General features: G+C 40.1%; 1 protein-coding gene across 1 annotated transcript in view; it reads left to right on the top strand.

Annotated features, from left to right (window-relative positions):
* Window positions 1–21,073, top strand: part of Diras2 (DIRAS family GTPase 2) — a 32,847-nt gene extending 11,774 nt beyond the window's left edge. The window contains exon 2 of the mRNA XM_042686709.1: window positions 17,611–21,073. Within this exon, the coding sequence (XP_042542643.1) occupies window positions 17,648–18,247 (600 nt within the window). The 5' untranslated portion in view covers window positions 17,611–17,647 and the 3' untranslated portion in view covers window positions 18,248–21,073. The remainder of the gene's footprint in view (window positions 1–17,610) is intronic.
* The last annotated feature ends 268 nt before the right edge of the window (window positions 21,074–21,341 follow it).

Raw genomic sequence — 21,341 nt, 5'->3', positions numbered from 1 at the left:
AGCAAGAAGTTCTGGTGTGCTATTGCACACTATAGTGATTTATTGTTACAAGTGAAAATAATAAACTGTATGTTTCAAAGAACTAAAAGAAACTGTTTTGTAGAAATTATACATGTTTGAGAGATTTGGTTACCTTGACTTAAATACAAATATATATATATATATCATATGAAATATATATAGGATATGAAATATATATAGAATATGTAATATGAATTATTGAAACATCAGTTTATGTATCAGTTACAACTTAGTCACAGATAATTTCCAGTTACAAAAGAAAGAATGCTGGACACCTGTGGCTCACCTATGTAATCCTAGCTACTCAGGAAGCTGCGATCTAGAAGATCAAAGCCATCTTGTGCAGAAAAGTCCCTGAGACTCCATCTCCAATTAAACAGCAAAAATCCAGGTTAGAGGGGTGGCTTAAGTGGTAGCGTACAAGCCAAGCCAGGATGATTATGTCCACGAGTTCAAACACTGGTAGTGTTAGATTAAAAAAATATGAATCAAAATGAACAAATAAAAGATGAACACAAAATGTAGGCTTGACTTCCCATTTGGTGGGTTTGTCGGTGGAAATGGAAGAAATGGCTAGGTGACCTAGATTTTGAAAAGAACATAAAGCTCCCAGAATATCATGATAATCAAGTAGTTTTTCTTGCTTTTATTTTCCCAGATTGATTTACAGATGATACTCTGAATCTCTTCTTTGTTCTTATAGTTTTTCAAATGTTGCTTTAAATTCTACCATATGTATATATAGTGGTTTTGCTAGTATGTACCATATACATTACCACTGTACATCATAGTTTCAAGTGCCGAAATAAATTAGGTTGCTGGAGCTGAGGGTAACACAGGTACAAGTTCTAGTTACTTTTAACATATTAAAAAATGCTCAGTGTCACCCAAACTAAGAATGTGCAGTTAAGCCAGAAATGAGAAACAGATCTCTTATTCCTTCAGCAAGGATCAAAGAATTGGATAATACACCACAGTGGGAAAGGTGTGAGGAGACAGGACCCAGATCCTATGGAAGAAAGGGGAGATGGGCTGGGCGCTGGTGGCTCACGCCTGTAATCCTAGCTACTCAGGAGGCTGAGATCTGAGGATCACGGTTCAAAGCCAGCCCGGGCAGGAAAGTCTATGAAACTCTTATCTCCAATAAACCACCAGAAAACCAGAAGTGGTGCTGTAGCTCAAGTGGTAGAGCACTAGCCTTGAGCTGAAGAGCTGAGGGACAGCATTCAGAACCAGAGTTCAAGCCCCACAACCGACAAAAAAAAAAAAAAAGAAAGGGGAGATGGTGCTAATCTGAAATGTATGTAGCATGTAGCAAATCTGAAATGCACGTGTTCATTGATCCAGAACTTTTATATGTAGGTGGTTTTATCCTGCGTATTCAAAAATACTTATGCAAAAGGCTATCGAAGCATGTAGAAATCTGGAGGATCATGGGTCAGCCTGGACAGAAAAGTCTGAATGACTCTATTTTTAGTTAACCAGCAAAATTATCAGACTGGAAGCATGGCTCAAGTGATAGAGTGCCAGCTGAGCAAACAAGCCAGATGAACACAAAGCCCTGAATTTGGACCTGTGTACCACCAAAAAATGGGGGGGTGGGCAGAGGGGGTAGAATTGTTAATTAAGCAGAAGATATCTACCAGTTGAGTCCTATGCATCTGATTAAAAACACAGTACAGCTGTAAATTATAATGGACAAGTCTACAGGAAAACATTCCAGGTACTGAGTTATAGTTTGTCTCTCTGATTACATAAACATCAACTCATATCTGTCTCTCCCACCTTCTCCCCTCCCTCTTTTTCTCCCTCTCCTCCTTTTTCCTTCCCTTCTTCCACTCCTCCCCTCCCACTGCCCTTCCTTCTCCTCCTCCTTCTCTACTTTCTCTCTCCCTCCTCCTTTCTTCCCCCTCCTCCTCTCTCTCCTCTCTTTTCCTCCTCTCTCTCTGTCTCTCTGTCTTTCTCTCTCTCTCTCTCAAAATATGTTACCTCCAGCTTTCCTATTCCTGTCCCATTTATACTCTTGGCAAGACATTGCTTCTGGTAGTTGAAGTAAACATATTAAGTAAGTTGCCATTTTGAAAGAATGTGAACCAATGAGTTTGTTACTTTCATACACTGGGAATTAATTCAATTCTCTCTCTCTCCTTTTCTTATTTGTTGCAATTCCAAATCTTAAGTAGTATTGGTATTTACTTTGTGATATTTGCATTCAGAGAATTTCCTCTCCTGAGATTTCCATGTCTGTCCTTCAGTTCAAGACAAGTTGAATTGGAATCCATCCTTTCTGGAAACACAGATCTTGCTGCCCCTCCCCGATCCCAGAGAGCCAAAAAGACCAAACCTCTTTAAAGACTTGTATTAATAAGGAACTTTGAGTCTATACACACACACACACACACACACACACACATCTTTCTCCTTTACTTTCTCAGAAGACACTCAACAAAGTTCAAAGGAAAAATATCCCTTGGAGGGCAAAATATTTCTCTTTGCCACCCTCCAGCTGAGAATAACGAAATCATCTTAATCTCTGAGTACTTCCTCTCAGAATGTTATGGGACAGGCACAGCCAAGCTCCTCGGTCCAACCTCCGTCCCTCGTTGGACAGCTTTTACTGGCCAATCTTTTTAGGGCTTTTGCCCTTTATTAGGTTGAAATTACAATAATGATTTAGATACCCCAGGATGTAAGTGTACTCCATGTTTTCTCCCAGACATGTTATCTAGACCATGTGGAGATGTGCGTTGTCAACTGTCGACGTGGATCTTTTATGAGGTACCTGTAACGCATTTGATGAGTTAGAAAACACACACAGCCATCTTCATGACTGCATTTTTCAAATGAGTAGGAGATATACTTCAGATATACTTCACTTTGGCAATATTATAGTTTAAGTGTGGAAAACCTTCTTCAACCATGAGGAACACTGAGCTCCTTGTTCCGACATTGCTAATTGATGTAGGGTAGGGTGCTTTGTTGGACTTGGCCATCTTACTTGATCTAGGTGGCATTGCTGAAGACTGTGATGTCAATATGTCTGGTGTGTAATGTTCAGAGCTTTCCTTAATTTTTTTTTTCTTTGTGCCTATGCAAAGACTTGAACTTTGGTCCTCATGCTCAATTAGCTTGTTTGCTCATAGCTGGTACTCTACTACTTGAGCTATACCTTCAGCCCTACTCTTTGCTGATGAGCTGGGGATGGAATCTCCAGGGCTTTTCTCCTTGGGTTGGGCTTGAACCTTGATTCTCTGACCTCAGCTTCTAGAGTAGCTAGGATCCCAGGAATGATGCTCAGTTCCTCCACAGCTTACTTTCTTGTCCTGACCAAACCTGTCTTGTTTCTGGTCCTTGAGGCTTCTGTGAATGTCTTCTCATCTTCCCTGTGTGTTCTAGACTCAGTAAAACTCCTGTGAAGGTGTGAATGTTGACACTTCCCAGCTGGGCAACAAGTCACTCTTACTTGAGCTAGCCAGAATGTCAGATCCCTCATTTGTGAACTGGGCTCTGGGCTCTGGATGCTAAACCAGCTTGTTTAGCACCCCTGGCTCTTGCTGGGAAGTGAGGGTTCCTAGGTTACACTGAGGTTGCTCTCTGGTCAACATTTTCTTGCTTCTCCTTTCTCTGTGTCTTAGATTTATTCTTTTCCTTTACAAGCTGGAAGGAAGCCATTGTGTAATAGCTGTACTTTGCTCTTGGCCTTCAGCCACAGCCCTTTCTGACCTGCCCAGCACGTATGCTCTCAGATTAACCCTAATATATTAATTTCTTTTTGTTGGACTAACTTGGACTCTATAGTTAATCCATTCTTCTCTCAACACTCTTTATCATTTTTTTAGAATGACTCTTCCTCCTGATTCTGTAATGGAAGTCATACTGGTTTCTTTTTTGGCGCTATTGGAGTTTGCACTCAGGACATCTGACTCACCTACTTCCTGTGTTTCTGGATCCATTCCTCCTCCTGCTTTTTATGTTCCCACATCCCCTACTCTACTTCTTGTCATACTTCATCTCTTCTGTGAGTCCATGGGTCACACCCAGTAATTGCATCATCTTAGTTTGTATGATGGTGATGTTCACACATCACACACAATCTGCTTTATGGCACATTTTCCAAATGTAGCTCACCTTGAAGTGATGCAGGACTGCAGAGAGTCTCATTTATCCAGTTCTCCAGTGTGGAAACCTCTGCTTTCCTTGGTGTTTCCTTCTTCGTCATTCCACTACTTCTTTTTTTAAATTGCATCAATTCATGGTATAAGGGGAGTTCCTCTTAACGTGTCCATTTATATGTACCATAAATCTTGATCAGAAGTCACCTGTCCATCACATCATTCTCCCTTTTCCCTCCTCCCCCTTTCCAAAGTTTGTAAAGTATTTTGACTATATTTACCATCCCTCCTCTTTTCCATTTATTTTCCTGTCCCCCTCATACTACACCCCAGACAAACCAGGTTTAGTTCAAAGGGGTCTTACCATGGTATTTCACAAACACACACACACACACACACACACACACACACACACACACACACACATGCCATATATATGTACATAAATACACATACACAGATACACATATATATTCTAACATAGACATATATATGGTCGTATATGTATATATGAATATATATAAGAACATACACATGCAAACATATATAGGACCATATATATACTACATATAGAATATATGCTATATACTATATACATATATAGCATATATACATATATAGGACCATATATACATATATAGAGAACATACACACACATATATGGTCCTATGTGTGTTTGCATATATATTTATATTTTAAGTATAGCATCCATCCACAAGAGAGAAAATGTGCTTTGTTCTTTTGAACCTGGCTTAATTGGCTTAATATACTGATTTCTAGGTTCATCCAAATGACATGGATGATCTTTGTTTTTGAGGGATTCAGCAGTTGTAGGGTGAGGCTTCCATAGCTTGACTGTTATAACAGGGCTGTACGGAACATGGATGTGCAGGTGCTCCTGTCATATTCTAACTTGCCTTCCTTTGGATAAATGCCCAAGAATGGTTTTGCTGGATCATTGAGTAGCTCGATTTTTTGCTTTATTTTTTTTCTTGTAAAACCAGCATTGTATTGGGATTCCTTTTTGCTCAGCATCTTCATCCAGCATTTGTTGTTTATATTTTTGAAGACGGCCATTCCGATTGGAGTGAGATAGAATGTCAGTGTGGTTTTGATTAGCATTTCTTTTATGGCTAAGGTTGTTGTCAGTCTGCCTTTTAACCCTTCCCCACCAAGCCATTACTAACTGCTGTTCATGTCATTACTGCTTCATATCTTCCTACTGTTACTTTAGTCTACGCTACTCTTGCATTGGATCTGAGGACCTCTTTCTGCACAGTAGACAGAACCTCTCTGAGGGCTGTTCATTATGAGCCCCACATAATGGTAGCTGTCCTTCCCCCCACCCCCATTCTCCTCTTGTGTTGTTTTCCCATGTGACCATGGTGCTCACGGCCCCTCCCTCTGGGACCTCAAAGTATCCATGAAGATGTCTCCAAGCAGGGAGCACATAGCCTTAGTCTGAGTTCATCCTTCATCAGAGAGTCATGGGCAGGACACAGGAGGAATTTAGTGACTTGGTGTAGTTGTGGTCTAGCCACCACATTGAAGAGCTTGCTCAGCCCATTGAAGCTCCTGGAACTACCACAAGTACATGAAAGATGTCAGGAATATGAGAGAAGCCAGAGCTCTCTTCCCACAGCCCTGTTCCTCTCTTCCCAGGCTGTTTACTAGAAGCAAACTATAGATTTATTCATGCGGTATACAGATTTTTGTGTGTGTGCACACTTCCTAGAGGCCAGGCTATGTTTGTTCATGCCTTGGGGAGAAAACAGTAGCAATGAGTTGAATGAATAAGAAGCACACACAGAGCTTTTATATAGTAGAAGTAAATGCTTATTTTTAAAGTAAATAATGTAGTATTCCACAAAGGGATATTTGTTGGGAGAAAATAAAGCAGGAGGAGGCTATAGACCATGCAGGTTGTTGTTGAGCAATTGAGGAGGTGCTCAGGGACATTTTCATTGAGAAAGTGGGTATTTGAACACAATCCTTTGGGAGGCCAGGGGCTGAGTCCTGTGGCTGTCTGGGAAAACAAGTACAGGGAGTAACTAGGGCAAAGTTCCTGAGGCAGAAATGTGTCAGGAGGAGAAAAATGTGGCTGGAATAAAGTGAGCCTGGGATAATAAGGTGGTAAATATGGGTGTAAAAGGCAAAGGGCAAAGCCTTTTAGCCGTTAACTCCCAGGAAGACAGGACAGCTAATGGAAGGGTTAGAGCACATAAATCATGTTCTGGAGCTCAGAGGGATAATGGATTTGAATGGCTCGGAGCCTCAAGCAAATAGACCACAAGGGAAGTGACTTCAGGAATCCAGGTAAGAGATACAATCACCTAGATAGTCTGTTGGAAGGCAATGGACAACTTGGTTGGTTCCGTGGGCCTTTTGAAGATGTTGCTGACAGAAGTGGCTTGCAGAGTAGATTGAGACCTGAGGGAATGTTGAGTTAAAGAGGGCCTCAGGTACTTGGACTGGCTAGCTGGAAAGGGGATGCTGCAAATGGCTATAAAAGAAAACTGGGCAGGCTTGGTGGGTGTCGTGGCTCATGCCTGTATTCCTAGCCACTCAGGAGAATGAGATCTGGGGATCATGGTTCACAGCTAGTCCAGGGCAGGGAAGTCTGTAAGATTTTGACTGCCAATTAACCAGCCTAAAGCCAGAAGTGGACCTGAGGTTCATATGATAGAACTCTAACCTTGAGTGAAAAAGCTAAGGGTTAACACCCAAGTCTTGACTTCAAGCCCTAGTACTGGCAAAAATAAAGCTATATAAATAAAAAGTAAAACAAAATTTTCCAGTGCTTGATTTTCTTAGCTCTTGCTTGCTTTCGGCTTTGACTTTTTTACTGTAACAATGTACTGAGAAGCAATGGAGTAAATTCTCTCACCTCTTTTTCTGTCATGTTAATATTAACAGTGATCTTATGTAAATGCTTTAATTTTAAATAACTGTCATCCTGTGAGTGATTACTTTTACACTGAACTTTCCAAAAAAAATCTTTGTTTTTATTTTGCTTCATTTATTTTCCCGAATACAACTTTGTTAGCACACACACACACACACACACACACACACACACACACACACACACACAATTCATTGTACAACCAATGGCTAACATATACAAAGTTTCCTCTGGGTTGTTGGAGACAGTGACAGGGCTGATGCCTGACCCAGTGGGTCTCTGCTTCATGGCATCTACACCTTAGTGAGGGAGAGAGAGAACACAAACACCTAAGAAAACCTGAGAGAAGAACACGTATCCTAAAGCATCAGATCCTGAGGGCACCATTCCAGTGAATAAGTGAGCTGAGGTTTACATAAATATTGGTCTTTTTGTTGTTGTTGGTCTTGGGGCCTGAACTCTGGGCCTGGGCGCAGTCCCTCAGCTCTTCAGCTCAAGGCTAGCACCCTACCAGTTAAGCCACAGCAGCACTTCTGTTTTTTTTTTCTGCTTATGTGGTGCTGAGAAGTTGAACCCAAGGCCTCATGCATGCAAAGCAAGCACTCTACCACTGAGCCACCTTCCCAGTCCCAACACTAGTCTTTTTACCAAGCTGTTTGATAAACTCTATGTCATTTCTGGTACTGGTTTCTTCTAGTTTCAGGAATTATTTCCTGTTACTTCTTTCTGTAGGATCTTGAAGAAGCAATTTTAGTTTGACCTATACACTCTGACATAGATAGATAGGTAGGTAGGTAGGTAGGTAGATAGATAGATAGATAGATAGATAGATAGATAGATAGATAGATAGATAGATAGATAGATAGATAGATAGACTTTCTACTACAACAGGAAAAGAAATGTTTTTCCAATGACTTGTAGGCTTTTGCACTTGAGGGATGTGTGTGTGTGTGTGTGTGTGTGTGTGTGTGTGTGTGTGTTAGTAAGACTTGAACTCAGGGTCTTACACACTTTCTTGCTTTCTCATTCAGGCTGGTGCTCTACCACTTGTATCATACTTCTGCTTCCAGCTTTTTGCTGGTTAATTGAAGATAAGAGTCTCACAGACTTTCCTGCCTGGGCTGACTCTGAACCATAATCTTTAGATCTCAACTTCCTGAGTAGCTGGGATTGTAGGCATGAGCCACCCGGTCATGACTTCTATTATTTTTAAATCATGATTTTTATAATTATTGCTAAGCATGTGGTCACACATAGTTATATATATTCTTAATGTGGTAAAATATTCATAACATAAAAATTCTCACTTTGACAATTTAACATACACGGTTCATTGCATTAGTACATGCATACATTCTTATTAGAACATGTGCAGACATCACCAATTCACAGCTTCAGGATGGAACTGCAGTCAAAATTCTCCACCCATTATACAACTCACTTTGCCCTCAGCCCCAGGTTCCAGACAACACTACCATCTGTCTGTGTGAATTTGATCATGAGCCTAGATACCTCTTATAAGTTGCAGTGATAGAGTATTTATTTTCTTGAAAGTTTTGTTACTTGATAATTCTATCAAGTAACAAGGTTCCTCCATGTTGTGATGTGTCAGAATTACTTTTTTTGGTCAGGCTAAATGGCATTCCTTTCTGGGTAAATACTGTATTCTGTTTAACTCTCAAAGTGCATTTAGATTGCTCCTATCTATCTCTTGGATATCCTGAATAATGCATCTATGAACAAACAACTGGGTAATATTTTTGCTTTGGTTCTTTTGAGCATCTACCTGGAAGTGGAGTTGTTATATAATATGGTAACTCTTAAGTTTTACCCTATAGGGGCTACCTCCTCGTTTCTGAGTCTGACCAACTATATATATATATATATGTATATATATATACACACACACACACACACACACACATATATATGTGTATATATACATATATATGTATTACATAAAACTGTTTCCATTTTTCCATGTGTTTTACCCTCATTTTTGTTTTCTGTTTACCTGAATAGTAATTGTGAATGTGCATGAAGTACACTTCACTGTATAGTTTTTGATATGCATTTCTCTAGTGATGAATGATGGTGACTATCTTTCTGTGAGCTTGTTGGTAGTTGATGTATCTTTCTGAGAAATGTCTGCCCAGCTGTTTTGTTGTCCAGTTGTAAGCATTCTTTGTTCTAGTTACTAGAGCTTTTTGAGATGGAGGTCTATTTTCTTTCATTCTGTAGATTATTCTTTTTACTTTCTTGATAATATCTTTTGACAGGAGTGTTAGAACATCACTGTAGGTAGACAGACTATAGTGGAACAACTAACTAGACTCCACATTTTTCCTATAATGAACTCAAAATGAATCAGTGACCTAAATATCATTGACCTAAAACTTTTTGCTGGGTGCTAGTGGCTAATGCCTATTATCCTAGCTACTCAGGATGTAGAGGACTATGGTTTGAAGCCAGTTGAGGTAGAAAAGTCTATGAGAGTCATCTCCAATTGTCCAGTGAAAAGTTGAACTGGAGATTGGTTGAAGTGGTATATTGCAAGAAATGTAAGTGGTATATGAGCAAGAAAGCTGAGCAAGAACCTGAGGCTCTGAGTTCAAGCTCCACTATACACACACATAAACATACACACACACACACACACACACACACACACACCCCTCTTGAAAGGAACATGGTAAACCTTGGAGTCATAGGAAGCCAAAAATCATGAGCAAGAAAATGATAACTTTTAAAACACCTTTTTATCAGTCATTTGCCAATTTTATAAACTTTTATTTGACTGATGCTAGAATAGGCCCAAGCAAATTCACACGCATATGCTCCAATCCTCTATCCGTAAGAGGCTACCTGGCTATAACAGCACATTCAGCCATCATACACCACACTGTCCCCTTTCCACGTGAAGATAATTCTGTGCTCAGTTGCCTTATACTTTGGCACTAGCTCCCTTTCCACAGGGGCTCACTTACTGTAGCTGATTGCACAGGGTGTGGGTAACTGATCCTCTGGCTAGAGCATTCATGTCATGTATTGTTTATATGATTGTCTTTTTCATTTCCTTTACTTATGTGGAAAAAGATAAATAGAGCCTACATTGCCTTCCATGTAGCCAAGATCTGGCCAGTCTTAAAGTGCTCTGGCTCCAAGCCATCTTGCTTTCCCTAAATGAGATTGCTTCAAACATCAGCAAATCTGAGGCTGAGGGCTTATTTGCCTCTTGGCAAATGAGAAACTTGGAAATGAATCTCCTAAAAATAATTTATTCCAGTCCTTCATTTCAAGAAGTGTCCCATTTTTCTCTACTTGCTCCGTTCTTGCAGATGTTTGCTCATGTTGTAAGGAGCGCCCAAGGCCCTGAAAGTGCCCAGAGATCGCCACCAGAGACAAAATTCTACAAGAGGAGCTTTGCTTTTCTACTTGAGAAACACAAACTGGAGATTTTTTTCTCTTTCTTTCTTTTTTTTTTTTGATCACACATGGGTCTTGAACTCAAGGCTTGGGCACTGTGCTCTTTTGCTCAAGGTTAGTTAGTGCTCTATCACGTTGAGGCATAACACCACTTCTGGTTTTCTGGTGGCTAATTGGAGATAAGATTCTTGCAGATTTTCTTGCCTGTTCTGGCTTTGAACTGCAATCCCCAGATCTCAGCCTCTTGAGTAGCTAGGATAACAGGTGTTAGCCACCAGTGCCCAGCCAAACCAGAGATGTTATATTCTACCCAAGCATGAACTCAGGGGCCTCATACTCACCTAGCTTGCTTGCTCAGGGCTGGTGCTGTACCCCTTGAGTCACTCTTTGAGCCCATTTTTTGCTAGCTAATTGGAGATGGACTCTAATGGGCATCTCTGCCTGTGCTGGCCTCTAAATCACAATCCTCAAAATCTCAGCCTCCTGAATAGCTAGGATTACAGATGTGAGCCACTAGTGCCTGGATTAACTTTTTTATTTTAATATTTTTGGCAGTGGGGGAGTTCAGATATTCTCTCAAGGAAAACTTTTATATTTTAGGTTCAGCTACAGAAGATAATGAAATAGGCCTTTATTTAAGCTGAGATTTTATATATGCATATGTATTCTGTATGTCTAGATCTGTCTTCTATCCATCTGTCTATATCTACTATCTATCTGTATATTTATCTAGAAAAATATATTTTACCTAGAGAACTTACACTTGGTTGAAGTTGTTTCTCAATTTCTTTAAAAGACAGCTATATTCATGTCATTATACAGTCAGATTCTGTCTTTTTTTACCTTCCATGGTTCATTCACTTTGTATTAGTAATTGCCGAAATGAGCTCTCCAGTGCGAACTTTATGGAATTCATTTAAAGTTAATATCAATTCTGTTATGAAGAGGAGAAAGCATCCTGAGAAGCCAATGTGGAAACTGCTAGTGAGAATTCTTTATTTGCTTCAGGAAATGCCTGAACCTTTGTGATTGGTGTATAACTGGGTGCATCTGTCAGGTTGGTACACAAAATGCTAGTACAGGCATTCCCAGAGGGTCACTCCTAAAGAGCTGACCATCTCTTCTGCTCTTCACTTTTTCTCCAGGGTCAACTGTAGTCAACTCTTGACATCCACAGGAGCCTCAGAAACCTTGCTCCCAGAATACTAGAAGCCAGGGATTCTATGAAGCCCTCCATATATGATGCTATAGGACCCACACAGAACCCTTATATCCTCCCCCATTGACTTCAAATCCCCTTTAAGTGACTTATCATTACTACATGTAGTGCAAATTACATATAAATATTTGTTAGATGGCATTGCTTAGGGAACAACATAAAGCTATATGATTAGTGTTGGCCACCATATTTTCCTATTATTTTTTATTTATGGTTGAATGTACAGTAGTAGAAGCGATAAATATTGAAGGCTAAGCGTATTTATTTTTGTAAGTAGGATTAATTCTGAGTGTAACACAGATAAAGACTATATTTTATCTTATCTGAGATGATCCTTCTACTTCATTCACAGGGTCCTAAGAGCTAAGGCTCTTCTAAAGAGTACTTGCATGGGAACTATCTATGACTTCCAAATGTCAGAGAATACCCTCCCACCCCCAGAATCCATTTCTGTAAGCCTGGTATAGCCCTCACCCACTTTCAGTACTGAAACTGTCTAGTTGGACATTTGTGGACATATAGTTTCATATCATGTGCTGCTTTGTGATAGATGACATGCTCTCTTTATCTGCCTCTGTGTGAATTTTTATTAGAGCTTGAACTCAGGCACTGTCCTTTAGATTTTTCAATCAAGGCTAGTGGGCATTTTTAAAGATTGCATTGAGTCTACAGGTTACTCAGGGATTGTGGAGGTCCTGACAGCTAAGTATCTGATATGTGAACGTAGTAGGTGTTCTTATTGTTTTAATTTCTTACTGATTTAGTTATATTTCCTGAGTATAACTTTGGCACCTTTTTGCAAAATTTCTTTCTACGTGCTTTTTTTTTTTTTCTTTCTGATGTTACAGATGCAATTACTTCATTTCATTGTCGCATTGTTCCAATAGTAGTTTAAAATTGCAGTGGTGGTTTTGTGTTCCAAAAATCTGATGAAATAGTTTATAGTTCAAATAGTTTCTTTCTTAGGGGGTGCCATAGGATTTTCTTCATCAAGTCGTTTCTAGATGGGATAGACAGTTTCATTTATTACTTCTAGTGTAGATTAGGTTTATTTCATTTTTCTTGCCTAACTCCTCTTCCTTATATTCAATGGACATTATATTATATGAGGGAGTGAACACTTTTGTCTTTCTCTCATCTTTGGGGTCACCTCAGTTGTTCACTATTAAATATAAGTCAAATTGTGGGGTTGAGGCATGCCCTTAGGAATTTGGTGTTTTTGTACTTGGTGTGTGTGTGAGTGTGTGTGTGTGTGTGTGTGTGTGTGTGTGTGTGTGTGTGTGAGTGACAAATGGACATTACATTTTTGTTTGGTTTAGTTTACAAATTTTATTGATATGGCATATTACAGTATTTTATAAATGTTAAATCAACTATCCTTTAAATTCCACTTGACTATGATGTACAATCCTTTTTATTGCATTGCTGGATTCATGTTGCTAGTATTTTGTTAAGGATATACATATTCTATGGATGTACATATATATCCTATAAATGTATATGTTCATAAGCATTATTGGTCTACAGTATTTTACCTGATTTGGGTATCAGGCCTAATTGTGGATTCATAGAGAATGAGAAGTGTTACTTTCTATTTAGTTTATCTTTTGTTTGTTTTGAAAAAATTATAAGGAATCAACATTAGTTTTTCTTTAATGGTTTGTGCTAATCCATCATTGAAGTCATCTAGACCTGAGATGATGATTAATTCAATCTGTTATAGGTCTATCCTTGTTTTTTTTTAATTTTTAAATTTTTTCATTTTTGTCGGTCATGGGGCCTGAACTCTGGACCTGGGCACTGACCCTCAGCTCTTCAGTTCAAGGCTAGCACACTACCATTTGAGCCACAGTGCCACTTCCAGCTTTTTCTGCTTATCTGGTACTGAGGACTTGAACCCAGGGCCTCATGCATAGAAGGCAAGCACTCTACCACCTAGCCACCTTCCCAGCTCAAGTCTATCCTTGTTTTTAAAATTTCTTTTTGCATCAATCTGGGTAACTTGTATTTATTCCATCTAAGCTATCTAATGTCATAAGGGGTAAAAGCCCTGTGTAATCCTTTTAACCCTTTTATTCCATAGAGTTAGTCTCCGGTATCCTGTTTTATTTCTGAGTTATTAATTTCAGTCTTCTCCCCTTTTCACTTCATCATCTTAGCTAAAGATTGGCTAATTTTATAGATACTTCAAAAGAATCAACTTTTGGTTCTATTGTTTTTCTCTATGATTTATTCTTCATTTGATTTCCAGTGGAAACCTAAACCTACCTTCTTCTTTGCGTTCCCCTTGGTTAATGGTGCCTGGACTCACTGGTTCCCTCCCACAGAGCAACAGGACTTCGGCTTGCTCCTGTAATTTTAGCTATTTAGTAGGCTGAGAGCCAGAGGATCTCAATTAGAAGCCAGACTAGGCAGACAAATTTGTGAGCCTTTACCTCCAAAATAACCAGCACAAAGCAGGGCTGGAGGCATGGCTCAAGTGGTTTAACACCAGCAGAACAAACAATCCAAATGAAGATGTGAGGTCCTAAATTCAAACTTCTGCAAAAATTCTAAGCTAAAAATTTTAAAAATACATTTATAACATAAATTAATGGGTCTGTTCTGTGAGAATCTCATTTACAGCTTGGGTAAAAACTATGACAGTTGAGGATTGCTATGGAGTTATTTACCCCAATCTAGTTAACCAATTTACCTTGAGCCTTACACAGTCTGTCATCTGCCTGAGTCCTGCTCCTCTTTTATGTCTGAGGTACTTGGTCTTCTCTGGAGGGAAGCTGCTCCTGCAGCCCAGGTTTGATTAGGTTGCTTCAGACATCTCTTTGTCAGCACTTGCTGTGATGTGATTTATTAAATATTTGTGAACTTATCTTTCTGATTTTGGTCTGTTCCACTTGATTTTGAGTTCCATGGGAAAAGAGACCCTGCCCGTGGTCCTCTGCACCACTGTTCTTTGGACTCTTTCCCAGAGCCTGGCCCTTAGCCAAAGCTCAATAGATATTTCTCTGGACAAATGAATAGCAGTAGCTATTTCGTGTTTAATGTTTGCGTTCTGCACTTTGCTTGCTAGCTTAATTATGAAGACAACTTGACCCAACTGACGACGTATTCTGCAAACTCATAAAGAGCATATTCCATGACCCAGAAGCTCTTTTCCTTATATTGGGATTCCAAACTTGTTTGGACTTGTTCTTTAGCCACTGCCTTCTTCCACTTGACTCTAGAGCTAAGTAACCTTAAACTAGGCAAGAAAAACTGAATGAGAAGAATTGCCTTTCAAGCATTGAGGGTGCTTTACTTTGAGAGTGCAGAGAGGAGCTTCCAATCATATTCTTGGTGCTATGGTTGTTTAAAAAAAAATTCTAAATTGTAGGGTAATTTGTCATAATGCTGCACCATTAAGATTGATCTTAATTATCTTATGAGCATTTAGTAGATTTCACCAAACTTCCAAAGAGACAATCTTTTGTTGTTAATAAACTTTGGGTATCTATTTGGGTATCTATTTTCTGGTTTAGCATTGATGTTTCTTCAGTGTTTTGGTAGGCATGGGATCCCATAGTACAATGACTCAGTTTTCCATGGAACTAATTTGTAGATAGGAAAATCGGAAGTTGTCTTCTTGGATTTTTATCTGACGTGCTTTCCTTTGGGAAATACATTCATTATTCAAACCCATTACCCTCCATAATTAATTATGTCTGATACATTTTTACTGTACTGGGGAAATGACTTTGCTCAGCAATGCTTATTAGTGTTTCACAGTTACTCTAAGAACAGAAATGTGAAAAATTAGTGCAATGCTTGACAGCAGAAAAAGATGGATACCATGTTTCCTTTTATTGTATTGCTTACCTACCATAAGGAAAGCGATGGGAATGTTGTTTAATTTGAGTATGTGTCCTTCTTTGCCAAAGAAGTTAGAGGATGATAGATATTTGATAGTTTATAAGTGAAATAAGCACAGCAATAAATCCCTGAGCCTAAGGGTGATATCTGCAATGAACAGAAACTCCATTCTATTCAGTTTTAATGGCTACGGGTAGGTAACTCACACAGCTATGCTGGTAATCTTCAACTGCTTATAATTGCTAAAAAAATAAAGCATATTATAATCATCATAGATTTGATCAGTAAAACAATGAGCCAAGCTTCTTGGTTAACTTTCAACTCTTTTTCATAAATGGTCTCATACCATCTATATGACGGATGATCTGATATCCAGAACCCTGTGACCTGCCCTTTCTACAGGCAACCTATGGCATGGCCATGGTATTCTTCTCACAGGCTTTGTTCTGAACCCATACTTTTAGTGGTTGTGTGACATCAGGGACATAACTTTCCTGTTCTCTTTTTCCCAGTTTTAACATTGAAAGACAGATTTACTGATTTCTATAAGGTGCTAAGGATTTTGTGAGTTAATATAAACAGGAAGTAAATACTGACTTTCCTCTTTCTTTGCTTGCTTCTCATGGTATTTGAAAAGAAAAAAAATTGTTACTATGACCAGTACTTCAGGCAAAATAATACAGATATGCTATGATTTTGTGGGAGGGGGAGGTGTTGAGAGAGGTGAGGTAAATTTCTCATATTGCCTATACTTTCTTTTCATCTCTTTTCATTTCCCTGGGCAGTATGAGCAGTATGCTCAGGGTGAATGTTAAATAAAGAGACATAGAGTTATCTTTAAGTAGATGAAACATGATTGAACAAATTAATTGGATTTCAACCTGTAGAAATTTCTAAATAGCATCTGAATGTTCTTATGCTGGGATAATGAAAACATACTTTATTGCCTTTTTTTCTTTTCTTCTTTCTTTGTGTGTGTGTGTGTGTGTGTGTGTGTGTGTGTGTGTGTGTGTGTTTGCCCGCACCTATAATGGGGCTTGAACTGAGAGCCTCACACTCTCTTGGCTTTTCCCCTCAAGGCTAGCACTCTACCAGTTGAGCTATACCTCCACTTTCTGGCTTGGGGGTAGTTAATTGGAGACAAGAGTCTTAGGGACTTACTTGCCTGGGCTGGCTTTTAAGCACAATCCTCAGATCTTACTCAGTGTCCTAGTAGCTAGGATTAGTAGCTAGCTAGCCACTAGCTATTGCCTCATTTTTAAGCTATAGAGAGTAAAGCCAACCTCTGTAAGTTTTTGTTTTCTTTCTTTCTTTTTGTACCATTAAGTAATTATACAAAGAGGGTTTTCAGTTTCAATTTAGCATGTCAGTTTGTGAGCACAATGCATCTTGATAAATGACATCCCTTTCATCTTCTCCCCATCTCTCCCAACCCTACCCATTCTGTCATATATATACATATATATATATAGGCTATATATATAGACACACAGACTATATATATATATATAGGTTGTATTTGCCCACACTTCCTCTCCTCATTTATCTGTGCTCCTCCCCCAACTTCACTTTCCCCCTCGACACCACAAGTAGCAGCTTCCTAGTGTCCATTTTGTTAAACTATAAGTTATTCAAAGGAGTGACAACATTGCAATTCTGCATATATCATACTTTAGTTAATATGTTTGTGTGTGTGTATGTGTATATCCCTGTATCTGTTGAAGTATCTATTTATAAACTTCATCTAACTTCTCCGTATGAGAGATAACAGGCATCTTTTTGTCTCTCTGGGCCTTATGTACTTCATGTAACATAATTTTCATCCTGATGGATGAGTAAAATTCCATTTATATATATATATATATATATATATATATATAATAAAATTGAGATAGCACATTTTCTTGATACCATATTTTCTTGATCTATTTGTTCATTAAAATATATGGTTTATTCCCAGTCCTGGCACACACACACACACACACACACACACACACACACACACACACACACACACACACAAATTAACTTTTATTTGTATTTGTATTAATTCTGTCAACATTTGTTTCCTTTGCTAGGTGTCTCCTGACTGATAGCTGGAGTCTTCAAAGCAAAATGCCTGAACAGAGCAATGATTACCGGGTGGCCGTGTTTGGGGCAGGAGGTGTGGGCAAGAGCTCCCTGGTCTTGAGGTTTGTCAAAGGCACATTCCGGGAGAGCTACATCCCAACGGTGGAAGACACCTACCGGCAGGTGATCAGTTGTGACAAGAGCATCTGTACACTGCAGATCACTGACACAACTGGGAGCCACCAGTTTCCTGCCATGCAGCGTCTGTCCATCTCCAAGGGGCACGCCTTCATTCTGGTATATTCCATCACCAGCCGGCAGTCCCTGGAAGAGCTGAAACCCATCTATGAGCAGATCTGCGAGATCAAAGGGGACGTGGAGAGCATCCCTATCATGCTGGTGGGGAACAAGTGTGACGAGAGCCCCAGCCGAGAGGTGCAGAGCAGCGAGGCCGAGGCCTTGGCCCGTACGTGGAAGTGTGCCTTCATGGAGACCTCAGCCAAGCTCAACCACAACGTCAAGGAGCTCTTTCAGGAGCTGCTCAACCTGGAGAAGCGCAGGACTGTGAGCCTCCAGATCGACGGCAAAAAGAGCAAGCAGCAGAAAAGGAAAGAGAAGCTCAAGGGCAAGTGTGTGGTCATGTGAGAGCCCTTTGCTGCAGGAAGAGCCACAAGCTATCATCCGGGCCTCACTCCCCTCCCCGCGTGACACCCCTTTGTCAGGGCAGCATGTACGATGCCCTCCTGTTAAACATTGCATTTGGCTGAGACACGCCCTCGTGTCTCTTTCAAGAGGCATTCCACACCACCACCAGTAAGCCACCCTCCTTGGAGTTGCTCACACCTGGCATCCCAGGGAACTGAGAGGTGCAGTCATTTCTGAGCAGGTTTTTGCCATTGGGAAGCTTGGGGGACTCACAGAACAAGCTGAGGGGAACACATGTCACCCACATGTGTGAGAGAGGAAGCTGGTCAGAGCTGATGGTACCATCCCCATACCAGGCCTCGTCTCTGCTCAGTAACATCTTTGGGGGAGGGATGGGTGGAGGCAGAGTGAGAAGACCAATTGGTCCAAACTGGACTACAATGGTCCCCTTAAATACACCGTAAGCCAAATTAAAGATGAAATGCAGCCTCCCCCAAAGGATGTTTACTTCCCATTCATCTTCACCTGAACTTCCCTGAGGAGTGTATTTAATACCTGTAGACCTAGCTAGCAAGTCACCATGATGGGAACCTCTCAGAATGTCGATTTTCTCATACTCACCAGTGGTATATTGCTGTGTCACAAGTTTTTCAGTTTTTCAGTAAAGAGATGGTGACATGATTAAAACATCATCCTTCTATTCCACGGTGTGATGCTTTAAGGATTTTAGAAATGTGAAATTTCTTTGCTTTAGACCTGGGAGGGCTGTAATTTCTTCCAGCCCTCAGATTTTAAATAAAAGCCAATAAAATAGGTATTTTTAGACTTGCTTTCCTCCTCCCTCCAAGATGGTTTTCTTCTCTTCAATAACTTGATGTGTACCCAGCTGGCAAACAGCCAACAAAGGGCCATCCAATGACCAGAAGCACATCCAATTTTCTAAGTGACCCAACACATCTATAAGCCACACTTTACATCTTTATGAAATCCTTTGAAGCAGAAGTTGTTCACTGTGTCTTTGATGATGTATTGCTCTCGGAAGTGAATTCCTGGAAAATGCATCTTAAAGAATAGTAAATTCTCTTGCAGGATCCATTACCTATGTCCTGTAAGAGCAGTTCAAGGCAGTATTTACCCTAGGAACAACGATCTCTTTCTCATGATTGTGTGTGTGTACCCTTAATCCTTCAAACCAAATTACAACCACCACTACTTCCTGCTGGTGTGGGAGGTGATGGAGATTGCAGATAGGCTGGCAGCTCTGTCCTTAGCACCGCCCGCTCAGCTTAACCCATCTGCCATCCAAGATTCTGGCTAGGCTCTGCCTTCTTGAAAATTCCCACTGACAGAACCTGTGAGTTCTATTTCCATTGACAGAACAAACACATGCCATCCCTGACTCCTGGCACATCCTCTTTCCCCCAACAGTCCTTTCCATTGCCTGCTAAGGAAGCAGAGGAAGCTGCAGTACCGCCTCATGGGCCTGTAGGTAGCCAGGGAGGGTTGTGAGTAATGACTTATCTACTTGTTTCTTTGACCTCTCCTCCCATGCAGATAACAGCCATGTGAACACCACAATCTTCCAAAACACAGTTGTTTGAGATCTCAGGATCTCCTGGCTTTCCTTTCTAATTCAATTCCCTTGTATGGTTATGTCCTTTCTTCTTTACCTACAACCCACCCTGGTGATGCCATTAGTGTATAGGAAGTGCCTTTGAGAACCATTTGGCTCCATGGTAATTACCATCTCCTTGGTCTTCTAGAACAAAACATTCCTGTCTTTACCTAGGGAAAGAGTCACATTGAGAAAGGAAGGGCATGGTATGGGAGCCACCAGGGAGTGTAGAGTCTTTGGGGAAATTCCATGACCCCTTTAAGTCCCTCATGCAGGGACTTTTGTTCCAAAAGGCCGTTCTTTCACGCTCAGAGAGAGAGGTGAGTTTTGTCATTTGAGTGTGGGAGAAGTAGAAGAAAGGCCAGAACTTCATGGCCAACTTGGAACATATACTTTGCGATGGGTTCTTGGATAGCAGTGAGGTATGGCCTTTGCCATGTGTTAATAAAGCTTTTATCACAGCACTTTCTGTAAGCCATTCCTACTGATCCTGAGTCAGGATTTCTTTTAGCTTTTTAAAGTCAAACTCCACAGTTTCAAGTGTTGTGGTTAGCATCAGTACGAAAAGCTTGCAGTTATTGACAATCTGAGCTCATTGAAGATACATTGTCTTCCTTTGTATTTTGCCTGTGAGTTTATAGGAGAGAAAGGTAGGCTGGGGAAACCTCCATCCCAGGGCTTCATTCTCAGATCATCATGTAGACTGAGGATGTCAGCCTCATCTTTAGGAGCTCCTTCCTGACTCAGGGTTTGAGGAGTTAGTGCCATTGACGGTTTGTTTCCAGCATTTGTGTGGCCCCCATCTCCAAATAAGGAGTCTTGGTTCTTGAGACCACATCCTACATTGCACAAGGGCACAGAAGCTTTTGACCTAGCCCCAGTATCTTATAAAACTCAAAATACTGCTTTGAAGATGATGGCACTCTGGGATTCAGCACGGGGCTCCATGAGTTCCCTTTCTGTCCCCACTGGTCCCCTCTCCATCTAGTGACAAGCCATGGGCATGCATACAATGCAGCAAGGCCAACACCAGAGCAATATTGAATTGTTCATTATATCTAAAATTATGTATATTATATAACTTACCTTCCTGCATTTTAAAGTAGTAAATTGTACATATCTGTAAGCTAGTATATTTGCTTCACTGTTTGTAATACTTACAAAATGCCCATTCTTTATAGAACTAAAACATATTAAATATTTTAAAAATTGCTCTGTGATACTTCTCCCTTCCCCCTCCCCCAAATTTCTAATGTGTTGCTTCCACGTAATCTCTTTGAAAATACACATGTAAATCCTTGAAGACACGTCCTGGAATTCAGTAGTCCACAAAGATTGTGTGTATACAAAAGTATTTGCAGAGCATGACTTTTGTATGTGTGAAATCTCAATATGTATATTTATATCTAAGGCGTATTTATTGTTATAATGTCATTCTCTATTTTATTTACTCTGCAGTTATAAAAATCACCTTGCCTA

The sequence above is a fragment of the Dipodomys spectabilis genome, unplaced genomic scaffold (genome assembly GCF_019054845.1).
Source record: "Dipodomys spectabilis isolate Male_0828 unplaced genomic scaffold, ASM1905484v1 ptg000098l, whole genome shotgun sequence".
Lineage (NCBI taxonomy): Eukaryota > Metazoa > Chordata > Mammalia > Rodentia > Heteromyidae > Dipodomys > Dipodomys spectabilis.
This window is presented reverse-complemented; position numbering and strand designations above follow the sequence as displayed.